General features: G+C 41.9%; 1 protein-coding gene across 12 annotated transcripts in view; it reads left to right on the plus strand.

Annotated features, from left to right (window-relative positions):
- Positions 1–17,768, plus strand: part of DOCK3 (dedicator of cytokinesis 3) — a 711,354-nt gene that overhangs the window by 628,844 nt on the left and 64,742 nt on the right. For all 12 annotated transcript variants that reach the window (XM_016941175.4, XM_016941180.3, XM_054681895.2 and 9 more), the window contains 5 exons: positions 9,306–9,400; positions 11,078–11,153; positions 11,547–11,647; positions 11,915–11,973; positions 14,069–14,217. In XM_016941175.4, the coding sequence (XP_016796664.1) occupies positions 9,306–9,400; positions 11,078–11,153; positions 11,547–11,647; positions 11,915–11,973; positions 14,069–14,217 (480 nt within the window). The remainder of the gene's footprint in view (positions 1–9,305; positions 9,401–11,077; positions 11,154–11,546; positions 11,648–11,914; positions 11,974–14,068; positions 14,218–17,768) is intronic.

Here is a 17,768-nt window from a genome sequence, read left to right on the forward strand (position 1 = left end):
AAGTCCATCCTTTTCAGTTGCTTGGAGTAATTTCAGAAGAAATGGTACCATCTCCTCTTTATACCTCTGGTAGAATTCAGCTGTGAATCCATCTGGTCCTGGGCTTTTTTGGTTAGTAGGCTGTTTATTACTGCCTCAGTTTCAGAGCTTTTTATTGTTCTGTTCAGGGATTCAACTTCTTCCTGGTTTAGTCTTGGGAGGCTGTACGTGTCCAGGAATTTATCCATTTCTTCTAGATTTTCTAATTTACATGCCTAAAGGTGTTAATAGTATTTTCTGATGGTTGTTTGTATTTCTTCAGGATCAGTGGTGATATCCCCTTTGTCATTTTTATTGTGTCTATTTGATTCTTCTCTCTTTTCTTCTTTATTAATCTAGCTAGCAGTCCATTTATGTTATTAATTTTTTCAAAAAGCCAGATCCTGGATTCATTGATTTTTTTTTTTTTGAAGGCTTTTTCATGTCTCTATCTCCTTTAGTTCTGCTCTCATCTTGGATATTTCCTGTCTTCTGATAGCTTTTGGGTTTGTTTGCTCTTGGTTCTCTAGTTCTTTTAGTTGTGATATTAGAAAGATTTATTTGAGATCTTTCTAGCTTTTTGATGTGGGCATTTAGTGCTATAAATTTCCCTCTTAACACTTTTTTAGCTGCATCCCAGAGATTCTGGTACATTATTTCTTTGTTCCCATTGGTTTCAAATAACTTCTTGATTTTGGTTTTAAATAACTTCTTGATTTCTGCCTTACTTTCATTATTTACCCAGGAGTCACTCAGGAGCAGGTTGTTCAATTTCAGTGTAGTTGTGTGGTTTTTAGTGAGTTTCTTAATCTTGAGTTCTAATTGATAGCACTGTGTTCTGAGATCCTGTTTGTTATTATTTCATTTCTTTTGCATTCACTGAGGAGTGTTTTACTTCCAATTATGTTATCAATTTTAGAGTAAGTGCCATGTGGTGCCAAGAAGAATGTATATTCTGTTGTTTTTGGGTGGAGAGTTCTGTAGATACCAGGTCCACGTGATCCAGAGCAGAGTTCAAATCCTGTGAATATCCTTATTAATTTTCTGTCTCAGTGATCTGTCTAATATTGACAGTGGAGTGTTAAAGTCTCCCACTATTATTGTGTGTGGGAGTCTAAGTCTCTTTATAGGTCTTTAACAACTTGTTTTATCAATCTGGGTGCTTCTGTATTGGATGCATATATATTTAGGATAGCCCTTCTTGTTGCATTGATCCCTTTACCACTGTGTAATGCCCTTCTTTATCTTTTTTTGTCTTTGTTGGTTTAAAGTCTGTTTTGTCAGAAACTAGGATTGCAACCCCTGCTTTTTTCTGCTTTCCATTTGCTCGGTAAATTTTTCTCCATCCCTTTATTTTGAGCCTACGTGTGTCTTTGCACATGAGATGGGTCTCTCGAATACAGCACACCAATGGGTCTTGACTCTTTATACAGTTTGCCATTCTGTGTCTTTTAATTGGGGCATTTAGCCTATTTACATTTATGGTTAATATTGTTATGTGTGAATTTGATTCTGTTATGATGCTAGCTGATTATTTTGCGGACTTGTTGATGTAGTTGCTTCATAGTGTCATTGGCCTTTGTACTTTTTTTTTTGCAGTGACTAGTAATGTTTTCCTTTCCATATTTGGTGCTTCCTTCAGGAGTTCTTGCAAGGCAGGCCTGGTGGTGAAAAATTCCCTCCTCATTTGGTTGTCTGAAAAGGATTTTATTTCTCCTTCACTTATGAAGCTTCGTTTGGCCAGATATGAAACTCTGGGCTGGAAATTCTTTTCTTTAAGAATGTTGAATATTGGCCCCCAATCTCTTCTGGCTTATAGGGTTTCTGCTGAAAGGTCTGCTGTTAGTCTGATGGGCTTCCCTTTGTAGGTGACCTGGCCTTTCTGTCTGGCTGCCCTTAACATTTTTTCCTTCATTTCAACCTTGGAGAATCTGATGATTATGTGTCTTGGGGTTGATCTTCTTGTGGAGTATCTTACTGGGGTTCTCTGGATTTCTTGAATTTGAATGTTGGCCTGTCTTATTAGGTTGGGGAAGTTCTCCTGGGTGATATCCTGAAGTATGTTTTTCAACTTGGTTCTGTTCTCCCTGTCTCTTTCAGGTACCCCCATCAGTCGTAGGTTCAGTCTTTTTACATATTCTCATAGCTTTTGTTTGTTCCTTTTCATTTTTTTTTTCTCTAATCTTGTCTTGCCTTATTTCAGCAAGATAGTCTTCAAGCTCTGAAATTATTTTCTCTGCTTGGTCTGTTCAGTTATTGATACTTGTGTTTACACTGTGAAGTTCTCATGTTGTATTTTCAGCTCTGTGAGGTAATTTATGTTCCTCTCTAAACTGGCTCTTCTGGTTAACAGCTCCTGTAATGTTTTATCATGGTTCTTAGCTTCTTTGCATTGAGTTAGAACATGCTCCTTTAGCTCAGAGAAGTTTGTTATTACGCACCTTCTGAAGCCTACTTCTGTCAATTCATTCATCTCAGCCTCTGCCCAGTTCTTTGCCCTTGCTGGAGAGGTATTGCAATCATTTGGAGGAGAAGAGACATTCTGCCTTTTTGAGTTTTCAGTGTTTTTTCACTGATTCTTTCTCATCTTCATGAGTTTGTCTAGCTTCAACCTTTGAGGCTGCTGACCTTTGGATAGGGTTTTTGTGGGGACTTTTTTGTTGATGCTGTTGTTGTTGCTTTCTGTTTGTTTTTCTTTCAACAATTAGGCCCCTTTTTGTAGGGCTGCTCTGGTTTGCCGAGGGTTCACTCCAGACCTTATTCACCTGGGTCCCTCCCACACCCAGAGGTGTCACCTGAGGAGGCTGCAGAACAGCAAAGATAGCTGCCTGCTTCTTCCTCTGAGATCTCTGTCCCTGAAAGGCACTGACCTGATGCCAGCAGGAATGCTCCTATATAAGGTGTCTGGCAACCCTTATTGGAGGGTCTGACCCCGTCAGGGGGCACGGAATCTGGGACCCACTTAATGAAGCACTCTGGCTGCCCCTTGGCAGAGGGGGTGTGCTGTGCTGGGGGGAATCCCACTTGTCTGGGCTGCCTGGATTCCTCAGAGCTAGCAGGGGGAAAGACTAAGTCTGCTGATCTGCGGACACCATAGCCGCAGGTCTCTGCAGCCCCTCAGTCCCAGGGAGATCAAAGTTCTGTCCCTAAACCCCTGGCTGGAGTTGCTGAAATTCCTGCAGGGAGGCCCCACCCACTGAAGAAGAATGGGTCAGGGTCCGACCTAAAGTGGCAGCCTGGCCACAGTCTGCCACAGCCAGTGTGGCAGTTTGGATCCAAACCGTCCAGTTTCCCCAGCACCAGCAGGGGAAAAACTGAAGACTGGAGCTACAGTGATGGCTGCTGCCCCTCTCCCAGTGAGCTAATCATCTTAGGCAGCAGGCAGCCATAGTGATGCCTGCTGCCCCTCTCCTGGGAAGCTCATTTGTCTTAGGCAGCAGGCAGCTATAGTGATGATGACCTCCCCTCCCCCTCAGGATGATGACCTCCCCTCTCCCTCCTCCCCTGCTCAGTTGTCATAGACAGCAGGCAGCTGCAGTGATGGCTGCCAACCCTCACTTGGGGGGAACTCAGTTGTCTTAGCCTCCAACTGAGTGGCCGCTGAGAATCTGCACAGCTGTGTGCTTGGGATCCAAGGTCCTGGTGGCGTAGGCCCACAAGTAGGATCTCCTGATCTATGGGTTGCACAGATCTGTGGAAAAAGCATGGTTTCCCAGTCTGGGTAGCACGATCCCTCACTGCCTCCCTTGGCTGGTGGTGGGGGGCCCCCTTACCCCATGTGGCTCCCAGGTGAGCCATCGCACCACCCTGCTTTTCCTCACTTTCCGTGGGTCATGCCAACCACCTAGTCAGTCCCAGTGAGAGAACCTAGATACCTTGGTTGCCACTGCAGGGTTCACTCACTGTTTTGGTTCTTCTCTGTGGGATCCTCCAACTGCAGCTGTTTCTAGCTGGCCATCCTCACCCCTCTGATTTTACTTCTTTTAAATTTATTGGGACTTTCTTATGGCCTAACATATGATCTATCCTAGAGAAGGGAATGCACATATTTTTCCTTCTATGTGCATTTGAGGAAAACGTGTGTATTTTGTTGTTAGATGGAGTGTTCTATAGACGTGTGTTAGAGCTAGATAGTTTATAATATTGCTCAAGTTTTTTATTTCTTTGCTGATCTTCTGTCTAGTTGTTCTGACTGTTAGTGGTATATCAAAGTCTTCAACTATTGTTGAATTGTCTACTATTACTTTCCATTCTGTCAGTTTTTGCATTATATATTTTGAGGCTGTGCTTTTAGGTTGCATATATGTTTATAATTACGACTTCCAGACATAACTGACCCCTTTATCATTATAAAAATATCCTTCTTTGTCTCTAACAAAAATTTTTGTCTTAATGTCTATATTGTCTGATGTTAATATAGCCATACCAGTTCTCGTTTGGGTACTATTTTCATGGTATATATTTTTCCATTCTTTTACTTTCAATGTATTTGTACATTTGAATCTAAAGTGTGTACCTTGTAGATATAGTTGGATCATATTTTTAAATTAATTTTTCCCAACTCCGTCTTTTAGTTGGAGTGTTTAATTCATTTATGTTTACTGTAACTGCCAATAAAGGTAATTGGTAGGTTTTACACCTGCCATTTTGCTATGTGCTTTATATAGGTCTTATGCCAACTTTGTTCCTCTGTTCCTCCATTACTGCCTTCTTTTGTGTTAAATGTATTTAGTATGCCATTTTAATTCCCTCAGTGTGTGTGTGTCTGTGTGTGTGTGTGTGTGTGTTTATTATAGGGCAGGTCTACAAATAGAAAATTCTCTCTGTTTTTATCTGAGAATGTCTTGATTTCTTCTTCTTTTTTTTTTTTTTTTTTTTTTTTTTTGAGACAGGGTCTTGCCCTGTCACACAGGCTGGGGTGCTGTGGCACAATCATAGCTCACTGCCACCACAGTCTTCCCAGGCTCAAGCGATTCTCCCACCTCAGCCTCCCAAGTTGTTGGGACTACATGTGCACACCACCACACCAGCTAGTTTTTCTTTTTTTTTTTTTTCTTTTTTTTTTTTAAATTTATTGTTGTAGAGATGGGGTCTCGCTATGTTGCTCAGGCTAGTATCAAGTTCCTGGGCTCAAGCAATCCTCCCATCTCAGCCTCTCAAAGTGCTAGGATTACAGACATGAGCCACTGTGCTTTGCAGTTTCTTTAGTTTTGAATGGTAGTTTTGCTGGCTATAGGATTCTTTGTTGATGGTCTTTCATTTCAGACTTTGAATATTTCTGCTGTCTGCCTTCTGGCATCCACTATATCTGATGATGTCACCTGTTCATATTATTGAGGGTTGTTTGTTGTTTTTCTCTTGTTGCTTTCAAGATTCTCTTTATTTTTGGCTTTTGACACTTTTGATTCTAATGTGGCTCTATGTGAATCTCTTTGATTTTATCCCCTGTAGAGTTTGTTGAGCTTCTTGGCTGTGTAAAGATTTTTTCATCAATTTTGGAAAGTTTTTGCCCATTATTTCTTCCCATTTCTCTTTCTCTTTTCCTTCTGGCACTACCACTGTGTGTGTGTTTATACCCTTAATGATGCCCCACAGGTATCTGAGGCTCTGTTCATTTGTCTTCATTCTTTTTTCTTTTTGTCTTTCCTACTTGAGATAATCTCAGTTAACTTGGCTTCAAATTTGCTGATTCTTCTGCTAGCTCAGATCTGCTGCTGAGCCCCTTTAGTGAATTTTTCATTTCAGTTATTGTATTCTTCAATCCTAGAATTTATATTCAGTGTACTTTAAGTAATTTCTACCCTTTTTGTTGGCATCCTCTATTTGGTGAGTCATTGTTCTTACACTTTCCTTTAATTCTTTAAGTGTGATTTCCTTCATTTCTTTGTTTAAAGTATTTTCTAAGCAAGTCCAATGTTTGAGCTACCTCAGGAAAAGTTTTTATTTACTTGTTTTTGCCCATGTATGGGCCATACTTTCCTGTTTTTTTATATCTTATAATATTTTGTTGAAAACTGGACATTTTAATTAATTTGGCAACTCTGGAAATCAGATCCCTTCCCCACATCCCCAGGGCTTGTTATTGTTGCTTTTTATTGCTTTATGTTGTTGATGATGCTTTTTTCTTTTTTTAGTGACATTATTGGACTCATTGCTTTTTGGGGTTTTTTTAGACAGGGTCTTGCTGTATTGCTCAGGCTGTAGTACAGTGATGTGATCAGAGCTCACTACAACCTTGCCTGGACTCAAGAAATCCTCCCACTTCAACCTGCTGAGTAGCTTGGATTACAGGCATGCACCACCACATGCAGCTAATTTTTTAATTTTTTGGAAAGATGGGGATCTTGCTATGTTTCCCAAGCTGGTTCCAAACTCCTGGCCTCAAGTGATCCTGTTGCCTCAGCCTCCCAAAGTACTGGGATTACAGATGTGAGCCATCATGCCTGGACCCATTCTTTAATATCTGTATTTTTTAACTATATGCAGTCACTAAAGTCTCCATGCAGTTAGTTAATGATCAGCTAATAACTGAACAGAGATTTTCTTAAATGCCTTAAATCAATAACTCTCCGCATTTTGTAAAGGGTTTTTTTAATATGTATGTGTTGGGGCTTACTGTCATTGCTCCAGCACTTTTCAGTTCAGCCATAGCCTTCACTTCCTGCTTGCCCAGAGCCTCAAGGTCAGCACAGGTGAGAGATTAGGCCTTCTCAGGCCTTCCATAGGAATGTGCACAGCCCTGCACTCATGTGTGGCCTTCTAGATTCCCAAGAATATGTCAGAGCTTTTCAAGGCCCCCTATGGATATTTCATTCCTCAGATTTTCCTTATAATTTTTTTTTTTTTTTTTAGCCATTCTCTGGTTTGCCCGAAATGACATGGCTGCTTCATGCAGCTGGGATGTTAAATTATATGGGTTTTTTTTTTTTTTCTGTCTCCAACAAATGCCTTGGGTATAGAGTTTTCCTCACTGAGTGAGCTCTGAGTCAGGTTAAATTAAGACAAGCCCTATGAATGGAGTTTTTCCAGGAAGCTGCCAAGCAGGTCAAATAATAACAATTCTGAGGGATCGGGACTTTTTGTAGGAGTTCCAAAACCATTCTGTCCCTTCTAATGGCTGCTAGGCTCTGGTTTTCATGACTTTCATGATTCTACAGCAGCTTGTTTTTAAGGCTACTGTGGAGGTGGGAGGGGAAGGGAATAGTGCAAGTTAAAAATGCAACAAAACTGATTGTTATTATTCATCCATTTTTCTTTCTTTCTTTTTTTTATTGATCATTCTTGGGTATTTCTCGCAGAGGGGGATTTGGCAGGGTCATAGGACAATAGTGGAGGGAAGGTCAGCAGATAAACAAGTGAACAAAGGTCTCTGGTTTTCCTAGGCAGAGGACCCTGCGGCCTTCCACAGTGTTTGTGTCCCTGAGTACTTGAGATTAGGGAGTGGTGATGACTCTTAACGAGCATGCTGCCTTCAAGCATCTGTTTAACAAAGCACATCTTGTACCGCCCTTAATCCATTTAACCCTGATTGGACACAGCACCTGTTTCAGAGAGCACAGGGTTGGGGGTAAGGTCACAGATCAACAGGATCCCAAGGCAGAAGAATTTTTCTTAGTACAGAACAAAATGAAAAGTCTCCCACGTCTACTTCTTTCTACACAGACACAGTAACCATCCGATTTCTCAATCTTTTCCCCACCTTTCCCCCTTTTCTATTCCACAAAACTGCCATTGTCATCATGGCCCGTTCTCAATGAGCTGTTGGGTACACCTCCCAGATGGGGTGGTGGCCGGGCAGAGGGGCTCCTCACTTCCCAGTAGGGGCGGCTGCCGGGCGGAGGGGCTCCTCACTTCTCAGACGGGGCGGCTGCCGGGCGGAGGGGCTCCTCACTTCTCAGACGGGGCGGCTGCCGGGCGGAGGGTCTTCTCACTTCTCAGACGGGGCGGCCGGGCAGAGACGCTCCTCACCTCCCAGACGGGGTCGTGGCCGGGCAGAGGTGCTCCTCACATCCCAGATGGGGCGGCGGGGCAGAGGCGCTCCCCACATCTCAGACGATGGGCGGCCGGGCAGAGACGCTCCTCACTTCCTAGATGGGATGGCAGCCAGGAAGAGGCGCTCCTCACTTCCTAGATGGGATGGCGGGCGGGCAGAGATGCTCCTCACTTTCCAGACTGGGCAGCCAGGCAGAGGGGCTCCTCACATCCCAGACGATGGGTGGCCAGGCAGAGACGCTCCTCACTTCCCAGACGGGGTGGCGGCCGGGCAGAGGCTGCAATCTCGGCACTTTGGGAGGCCAAGGCAGGCGGCTGGGAGGTGGAGGTTGTAGCAAGCCGAGATCACGCCACTGCACTCCAGCCTGGGCACCATTGAGCACTGAGTGAACGAGACTCTGTCTGCAATCCCGGCACCTTGGGAGGCTGAGGCTGGCGGATCACTCGCAGTTAGGAGCTGGAGACCAGCCCGGCCAACCCAGCGAAACCCCGTCTCCACCAAAAAAATACGAAAACCAGTCAGGCATGGCGGCACGCGCCTGCAATCCCAGGCACTCGGCAGGCTGAGGCAGGAGAATCAGGCAGGGAGGTTGCAGTGAGCCGAGATGGCAGCAGTACAGTCCAGCTTCGGCTCGGCATCAGAGGGAGACCGTGGAAAGAGAGGGAGACCGTGGGGAGAGGGAGAGGGAGAGCGAGAGCGAGAGCGAGAACGAGAGCGAGAGCTCTTTGTTTCTTACAGAGTGTACAAGGGACTCATCCATTTTTCTTGAGTAAACATTTCTTGGATTGTCACAAGCCTTTGGTTAACCAGTATTAGCCACCCCATTGCTTTCATGGACAAGCAGATTTTCAGAGGTCTTTGCCATTCCTAAAGTACCTCTCCCATCATCGTGTTCTTAATATCCAAAAAAGCATGTTCTTACAATCAAACGCTCAGGGGCCATGCCCCAGAAAATGAAGCCCATGGACTCAGTCAGACACCAGTTTGGCTAGACCTTAGTCTGTCCCATGCTTTGGACTTTGTGGGTATAAAGTGGGTATAGAGCTGCTTTGGGCACTGTGGGTATAGAGCTACCTCTGTTCTGCCCAGTTTGGGTCTGCTTCCATCTGGCCTGTGAGAGTACCCAGAACTCACTCTCATGTAGCCCTCTAAGAGAGAAACAACTCACAGAGAGAACCAGATCTAACTCACTGGTCCCACCCATTGTCATGATCTAGTGGCGGCCAGGAGTGGCCTATTGAGGAGATGCATATTGTGGTGGTGGTGTCTCACATCAGCTTTCCTCTGCTGTCAGGAATTTCTGCTGAAGATTTTTTGCGTGTTCCGGAACCTGATGAAGATGAGTGTCTTCCCTCGGGACTGGATGGTAATGAGACTGCTCACAAGCAAGTGAGTATGGAAGGGCTCTGTATCAGCATCACTGAGCTGTTCTCAGACTAAGAAGAGTATGTGTATTTCAGAGAGGGAGCACATGAGCAAGACAAATAAAGGCCAGGGCCATGGGAACAGAGAGGAGAGGGCAAATGAGAAAAACATTTTTGTGCTTAGTAGATGATGGCACAGTAAGGATAGAGAAGAAAATTTTCAGGATGTGAAATATAATATCCAGAGAAGGGTTCTTCCTTGAGGAAGGCCTGCTCAGTGGCCCACTGGCCTCTGCTGCCCTATAGGTTTGGGCGTTATCCCAAGCCTTCTTCTCAGTTTGAATTGTGTTGTCTACCAGGCAGTGCTTGCCTCCCATAGACAGTGCCAGTTATCCACCTGAGACCTGGCTGCAAGGCTCTGACCACTTCTGATTACTGACATAGAATTTACTCTAAAGATAATCCTAACCTGACTGCCTCATTTATATTTCTAGCTTGTGCTTCCTCCTGGCAAACCAGACAAATGATGCATGTGGTAAGGGGCTGGCTCATCTGGTCTCTCTCTATTCAGCAGAAAGCTACTTGGCCTCCACACTCTAGCCCATTGCCTCCTCCCACTGATCTGCCTTTTATATTGACATATAAAATACAGTGAAAGTGTCTGTTAGATATATTAGCAAGATACTAGCATGGTCTTTCCACTTTACACCTTTTATAAGCACTGTAACTTTTTCCAAAATACAAATGTTTTATAAAGAATAGAAGGATGATTGTAAACAAAGTTGCACAGATACTTCCTCAAATAGTGACTTTTCCATTTGAATCTTTCTTGTTTCTATCTCTTAGCTCCATTCAGAGCACTTCAGGCTCCCCAGCTTGTCCTGCAAGAGCAGCTTTTTCTTTCAAAGCTTTGACCCTTTAAATTTTTCACCCCCTCTAGTGGTGGACTAGTCTTTCTAATGCACTGTTTTTGTCATGTTCTTCTGCATCTAAGCAGAGGTGGCCACTGTTAGATGTAAGTCTCCTTGCCAGGTAGCCAAGGCCCTATGTAATGAAACGTACTGTCCCACTAGACTTCCTCTCCACTTCACTCTCTTGTTCCAGCAGGACAGCCTCCCATTGTCCCTTCTATGTGCCCAGGCTGAGATTGAGAGTGATTACTCAAGCTAGACCAAAAGAGCTGAATTCAAATGACACATAGATGAAAATAATAGTATATGACAAAAGCAAAGATTTATTAACTATATAAACCCCTGTTATCCAGTATAATAATAAAATTATGTTCTAAATCCTACAAAGTGATCATAATATCTCTTGATTACCCAGAGATCCCCAAAATACTAGAACTACTCTGAACTGGGAGAAACCTTAAAGAACCATCGATCTACTACCACCTTTTATAGGCAGGGAAAATGAGACCCAGAGAGAAGTATGAAGGCCAGGTAATGACAGAACTAGGTCTAGAACCCACTGATGTCCTGTGCTGTCCTGCCAACTGTGGGGCATTTCTCCAAGACTGGTTTTCTGTAGAGATTTTTTCTATAGAGTTTGTACCATTTTCTCTTTCCTTTATAGTCACATCTTACATGGGAACAAATTGTACTCAAGAAGTTTGCACACAGGCTATAGACAGCTGATACCAAGCCATCAGATGCCATTGTTAGTCTTCTAATTCTGCCAATGCCTTGTTTCCTTACTGCAGTATTATAGTCACTACTGTCCAGTACCTGTCCTCTGCACTGCACAAGAATTTCACAGAGACTGACTTTGACTTTAAGGTAGGCACTCCTGAAATCCATCACTATTATTGCAATAACCTTAGAAAGCCAAAACCAAGCTCACTTGTTTTTTGCTTTATTAATAGATTCATAGTATCAAACAGCTTCCAAGCCTGATGATGATTAGAATATGACCTGGGATACCCCTGTTGGAAGTGTTGGTAGCCACACTCCATGAGTATGCTTTCTAGTCCAGAATCAACACAATTGGCTTCAGAAGGAGTTAAGGGGGAAAAAAAGAAAAATTCTTGTTTGCAAAGATATTTAAAAGGGAAAAAAATGAGGATCTTAAGATTGTAAAATGGGTTCTATGCTACATGCATGTATTTAGTAACTCTCCCTACAAGATTAAGTTCTTAGACTGTCACATTTTCTCTTTCTCTGTCTGTCTAGGTGTGGAATTCTTATTTTAGCCTGGCAGTTCTATTCATAAATCAGCCAAGCCTTCAGCTAGAAATTATCACCTCAGCCAAAAGGAAGAAGATTCTAGATAAGTAAGATAAATGTCTTATATTCATCTCCTTACCACTTGGCCAAATAGAGCTATGTTTCGTTGAGAGTTCTTCCAGAGGTCCACAAGGTTCTCAGCTGGGTGGTTTCCCAGGGGCCCAAGTGTGGGAGTTCAGTCGAGAGCCCAAAGGCTTAGCGCATTGGGAAGCATTAGAAACAAACAGTGCTGAAGTACTGGCCTCATGGGTTTGCAGCCCTATCCTCCTGAACCTTCTCCCACTAACGGTTGGCTCCTGTGTTACTATTCTTAGGTATGGGGACATGCGTGTAATGATGGCCTATGAACTGTTCAGCATGTGGCAGAATTTGGGTAGGTTTTTTCTCCCTATTCTTCCCTTCTATATATTGCATAGCCAAATAGAAAGTAGCAAGACTTAATAACATCTCCCAGGCTTTATGAATGTTAATTCAGACCCAAGAGATCCTTACATATCTTTCACCTAACACCTCAGATGGATGGTGTAGCACGTGTGCATAAAGCCCTTGGCAAGGAGAGTTTGTCTGAGAAATAAGACCTCAGTAATACATATGCCAAATCCCTTTTTTTAGGAACTAAAGTCAAAAGAAAAAAAAGAAAAGGAGGGCTGTAGTAGTTTTTTCCAATTTGAGAACCCATTCCTATAAGATCCTCCATGCTCTTCACTTCCCAGTCTGGATGTTGCAGGCTCAAAAGCTTAGATCTGAGATACCCAGTACATGAGCAAAGGTGGCTATTAATTTTAATAAAGATTGAAACATTTATTGGATCTCTGGTATTCATGCATCCAGATCAGATACTTGACACCAGTTGCATGGAGTAACATATAAGAAGAGAACTGCAACCTCTGGGTGAGATCAGTTTTGGCTTCCCTTCTTTGCACAGCTTCTGCTTTGAATACTTTGAAAATAGCCACTGCTTTGAATCTAAATTTGTCAGATCAGTGTTTTTGGTAGAATTTCTGGGTTGCCCTGGTGACTGAGTGGGCCATCCTGTGATATTGTAGAGTTCTGAGTGGCCTGTCAAGATGCTGGAGAACTATTATTATTTCAAGTGAAGTCTGCTTTCAGCTGAGCTCATGGTTCTGAAGCTGTAGGAATGATGGTCATAAAATCTCCAGTCCTCTGTTAACCATCCCCACCACTAACCTAGAGGCAGCAAGTAGGATATGAAGTATTTCTGCCGGAGAGAGGGCCTTCTATTCATGAGTGGGGATGCATTTCCCCAATCAGACTTTCCAACACTCTGGTTCCCTGTATCCAGCACAGTTTGGAAATGGATTTTAACCCAAAGTTGACTCTGAAATTCCCAGGAATGCAAGAGACTGGCTACTGTGCCAAGTACCAAAATTGGAATATGCTGAACCAGCCTCAGGGCTAAACATTTGCTTCTTAGACAGGTTTTCAAAATGGAATTTTTTTTAATGCCAGATTTGCCTGATAAACCCTTTTCTGCCTCATTTCTTTTGGTGGAAATGACATTCTCTGGTCCCCAAGAAATGGTTTTACTTGGCCGTAGCATTCATTGCACAGACCCACAGTTTATCTCCTCAATAGTCTCTGAAGGACTGAGAGCAGAGCTCTGAAAGATGGTTCACTCTGTTTTACCATTGCAAGGAAGAGAAAAATCCTATCCCACCATCCACAGGACTGTCTCTGGCTTCTGGTAACATACCCTAGATAGCACGCCAATGAGAGGGAAACCCACATCACACACTTACCATGGAAATGCTTCATTAAGGAAGTTGAGGGTTGAGCTGAGCCAAGTAGGTGTAATGGCACCATCAGAAATGCAATATGAACACAAAGGGAGTTCAGGGTGGGTAAAGAGAGAATCTCTAAGCCAGCCTTTTAGGGTAGGCTGTGCAGGAGACTCCTGCTAGCTCAGGAGGAGGACTTCTTTGGCATACATGAACATAGGCAGTGTAAAAATCCATGGACTTATTAGACGTCTGGTGGCTAGACCAGGGACTGGATATCCTCATCACTTAAATGTCTCTGGGCTAGAGCTAGAAACTCCAAGGAGAGTGCATTGTATTTAAGCAGAAATATTGGGTTTTTCTTGTTAAATAAACACTGTGAATAGACCATCTGACACTCATAGGTTACTCAGAAACCTATTCTGTCTAGAGTAGCAAACTCTGTTCCTTCATCTCAGAGAGATTTTCAGGTAGTTTGTGGGACCTGTCAGGAAATTCTTTGGAAAAGCAGTTTTGTGACAGTTGTGCATTTGCTTTCACTGGGCTAGGCCAACTTTATCCATAAACTCTAAAAAGTTGAGGGAGAGTACCTCAGAAAACCATAGGGGAGAGCTTGCTTTGCTCTCAGAAGCTTCCAGTATGGATTGTAGCATGTGTTGTGGCCCCATTTGGGAATCTTCCATGGAAGGAGCAAAGCAGGCATAAACTAATTTGGGTTTTGTTTTTCAGGTGAACATAAGATCCACTTTATTCCGGGAATGATTGGTCCTTTTCTGGGTGTGACACTGGTCCCACAGCCAGAAGTACGGAATATCATGATTCCCATCTTTCATGACATGATGGACTGGGAGCAGAGAAAAAATGGCAACTTCAAACAGGTAAGACACCTGGCAGTGTTCGGGGTATTCTCTGGAATGGATCCCTTCTGCTTAGGCAGGTGGCCTAGATGACCAAGCCATGATTCTAGTGGGGATGGGCTGTAGTTTGGCTAATTTGAATCCTGTTCAAGGGTTTTCCCTTACTTGCTGGCCAAAATTGATTTGTGGATTTTCTCCATGAAGTTAGAGGCCAGAAAATAATGAGGCCAGGAAAGAATGAACATCACTATAACTTTCTGATCAAGGAATGATTGAGACTGTAGCCTCCCAGTTTCAATCATGATAGGGCCCTGGGAGTGTGATGTCATTCCTTTACCGAGGATTTTCACTGTATAATCCAGGCATTTCTAGGGCTGCAGCCCAGACCAGATGACTTCTCATGGCTCAGGGTAGCCCAGCATTTTATAGACTACTGCACAGAGGGGTTGGTCCAGGAGATACAGGCCCCTTGGCTTCCAACTGAATGGCTTCAGGGTGTCCTCCTGTGTAGTTCTTTTGCCACCACTAAGTGTAGGAGATGGCCCCTGCCTTTATATCTGTAGCTCCAGGGGATAGTACCAGGACCAATAGGGGCTAATGATGAGGAAGCCAATTTTAGCTAACCAAATAAATAACTTGCTAACAGCAAAAACTGTCCACTGTAAGCAGGCCTGCTTTGGGAGATAGAGATTTTCTCTCTTGGCAGATGATCTTCAAGCAGAAGCTCCCAGGAAACCTCTAGGGGAATTTTCTGTATTGGCTTGGGAATTGTACCAGTTCCCCACTAAGCTCCTTCCGAGCCTGTGATTCTGGGATGAACCAGTGGTCTTAGAATAGGTGACTGTAACAGTGAGAAGTAGACCAGGCAAACAGTAATTTTTAAATATTTATTTATTTTTAAATTTACATAGAGTAAAATGTATTCTTCTTGATTTACAGTTCTATGTGTTTTGGCAAATGCATAGTCGTGTAACCACTACCACAATCAAGAGTTTTTGAATACTTAAAAATTCAGTTTTGCTGTCTATTTGTAGTCAAACCCTTCCCCTGTACTTAACAAATGCAACCATAGGTCTGTTCTTCATCACTATAGTTGTGCCTTTTCTAGACTGTCATATAAATGGAATCAAGCAAAGTGCAGCCTTTTGAGACTGGCCCCTTTCACTTAGCATAATGCTTTGAGAAATTAATCCATGTCACTGCATGTATCAGTAGCTTTTCTATGCTGAGTAGTATTTAGTTCATTCATTCACCATTTGAAAGACATTTGGGTTATTTCCTCTTTTGTGGATTATAAATAAAGCTACTAAAAACATTTCTTTACAGGTTTTTGTATGCATATAAGCTTTCATTTTTCTTGAGTGAATACTTAGGAATAGGATTGTTGGGCCTTGTGACAAGTGTGTAATTAGCTTTCGAAGAGGTTCTCAAACTCTTTTCTAAAATAGCTATACCATTTTGAAGTCTCAGCAGCAGTATATAATCGATTGCTCCGCATACTAACCAGTACTTAGTATTATCTGTTCGTTTGTTTTAGCCATTCTAATAGGTGTGTAGTTGTATATCATTGTGGTTTTCATTTCTATTTCCCTAGTGACTAATGATGTTGAGCATCTTTTCATATGCTTATATACCATCTTTATGTTTCTTTGGTAAAATGAGTTCAAAGCTTTTGTTCATTTTCATTTGAGTTGCTGCTTTCCTTATTGTTGAATTGTAGGGTTCTTTATATATTTTGTATGTAAGTCCTTTGTTGAGCATATGATTTACAGATATTTTCTGCAAATCTTTAGCTTATCTTTTCATTTACTAAGCAATATCTTTCTTAGAACAAAAGTTTTTAATTTTTATGAAGTCCAGTTTGTCAATGTTTTTCTTTTATAGATCATGCTTTTGGGGTCATACCCCAAGAACTTTTTCTTAACATAGGGCCACAAAAATTTTTCTCCTGTCTTTTCTTCTAGAAGTTTTATAATTTTACATTTTAAATTTAGATCTATGATCTATTTTGAGTTGATTTCTGTATAAGGTATGAAGGATGGATCAGGTTCTTTTTTTTATTTTGCAACAAGATGTCCAATTATTCCAGCATCTTTTGTTGAAAAGAGTATCCTTTCTTCAGTTGTCTTTCTGCCTTGGTCAAAAATCAATTGCCAAAAAAAAAAGAAAACAAATGGGTTTGGACAAGGAGAAGCTTAAAAAAAAGAAAAAGAAAAAAGACCTTTGAAACTTTGTATTCAAAGTTAGGAGGAGTAAGCTTTAGTGAGCTATTGCACCACGTGGTAACTATAGTTAATAATAATGTATTGTACAAAAATTAGCCAGGCGTGGTGCCACATGCCTGTAGTCCCAGCTACTCAGGAGGCTGAGGCAGGGGAATCACTTGAACCCGGGAGGTGGAAGTTGCAGTGAGCCAAGATCGCACCACTGCACTCCAGCCTAGGCAACAGAGCGAGACTCCATCACAAAATAATAATAATAATAATAATATAATAATAATAATAATGTATATTTAAAAATTGCTAAAAGAGTAGACTTTAAATGTTCTCATTGCAAAAAAAAATTAGGTGAGGTGACAGATATGTTAATTAGCTTGATTTAATCATTTCACAATGTATACATATATCAAAACATCATATTGTACTCCATAAATAGATATAATTATTGTCACTTAAAACTACTTTAAAAATCAATTGACCATATTTATGTGAATCTCTTTCTAGACTCTAGTCCTTCCGTAGATCAGTATGTTTATTCTTTCATCAATACCACGCTATCTTATTATAGTAGCTTTATAGTTAGTCTTAAAACCACATGGTGTGAGTCTGTCTTCCAGTTTTGTTCTTTTTTTTCAGTATTATATTAGCTATCTAATTCTTTTTCCTTTTTTAAATAAATTTAGAATCAGCATGTCGATATCTATAACATTCCTGCTGAGATTTTGACTGGGATTGCAGTGATTCTATAAATCAAATTGGGGGCCGGGCACAGTGGCTATGCCTGTAATCCCAGCACTTTGGGAGGCCAAGGCAGGTGGAACATTTGAGATCAGGAATTTGAGAGCAGCCTGGCCAACACAGTGAAACCCCATCTCTACTAAAAACATAAAAATTAACCGGGCGTGGTGGCAGGTGCCTGTAATCCCAGCTACTTAGGAGGCTGAGGCAGGAGAATTGCTTGAACCCGGGAAAGGGAGATTGCAGTGATCTGAGATCGCACCACTGCTCACCAGTCTGGGCAACAGAGCAAGACTCTGTCTCAAAAAAATTATATATATATCAAATTGGGAAGAATTATGTCTTAATAGTCAATGAAAACAGTATATCTTTCCATTTATTTAGGTGTTCTTTTATTTCTTTCATCAGTGTTTTGTATACAGATCTTACACATATGTTATTAGATTTATATGTATTTCCTGTTTTTTGGTGCTCTTCTAAATAATTCCATGCAACTGAATGATGTTGATTCCTTGAAAAAATTTTAGACTCCCTTTATTGTCAAGTATGCAGCATTTCAAAAAATTGTTCTACATGAACTTGAAAACAATGGGTATTCTGTGGGTGAGGGAGTAA

This window comes from Pan troglodytes, chromosome 2 (assembly GCF_028858775.2).
Source record: "Pan troglodytes isolate AG18354 chromosome 2, NHGRI_mPanTro3-v2.0_pri, whole genome shotgun sequence".
Taxonomy (NCBI): Eukaryota; Metazoa; Chordata; class Mammalia; order Primates; family Hominidae; genus Pan; species Pan troglodytes.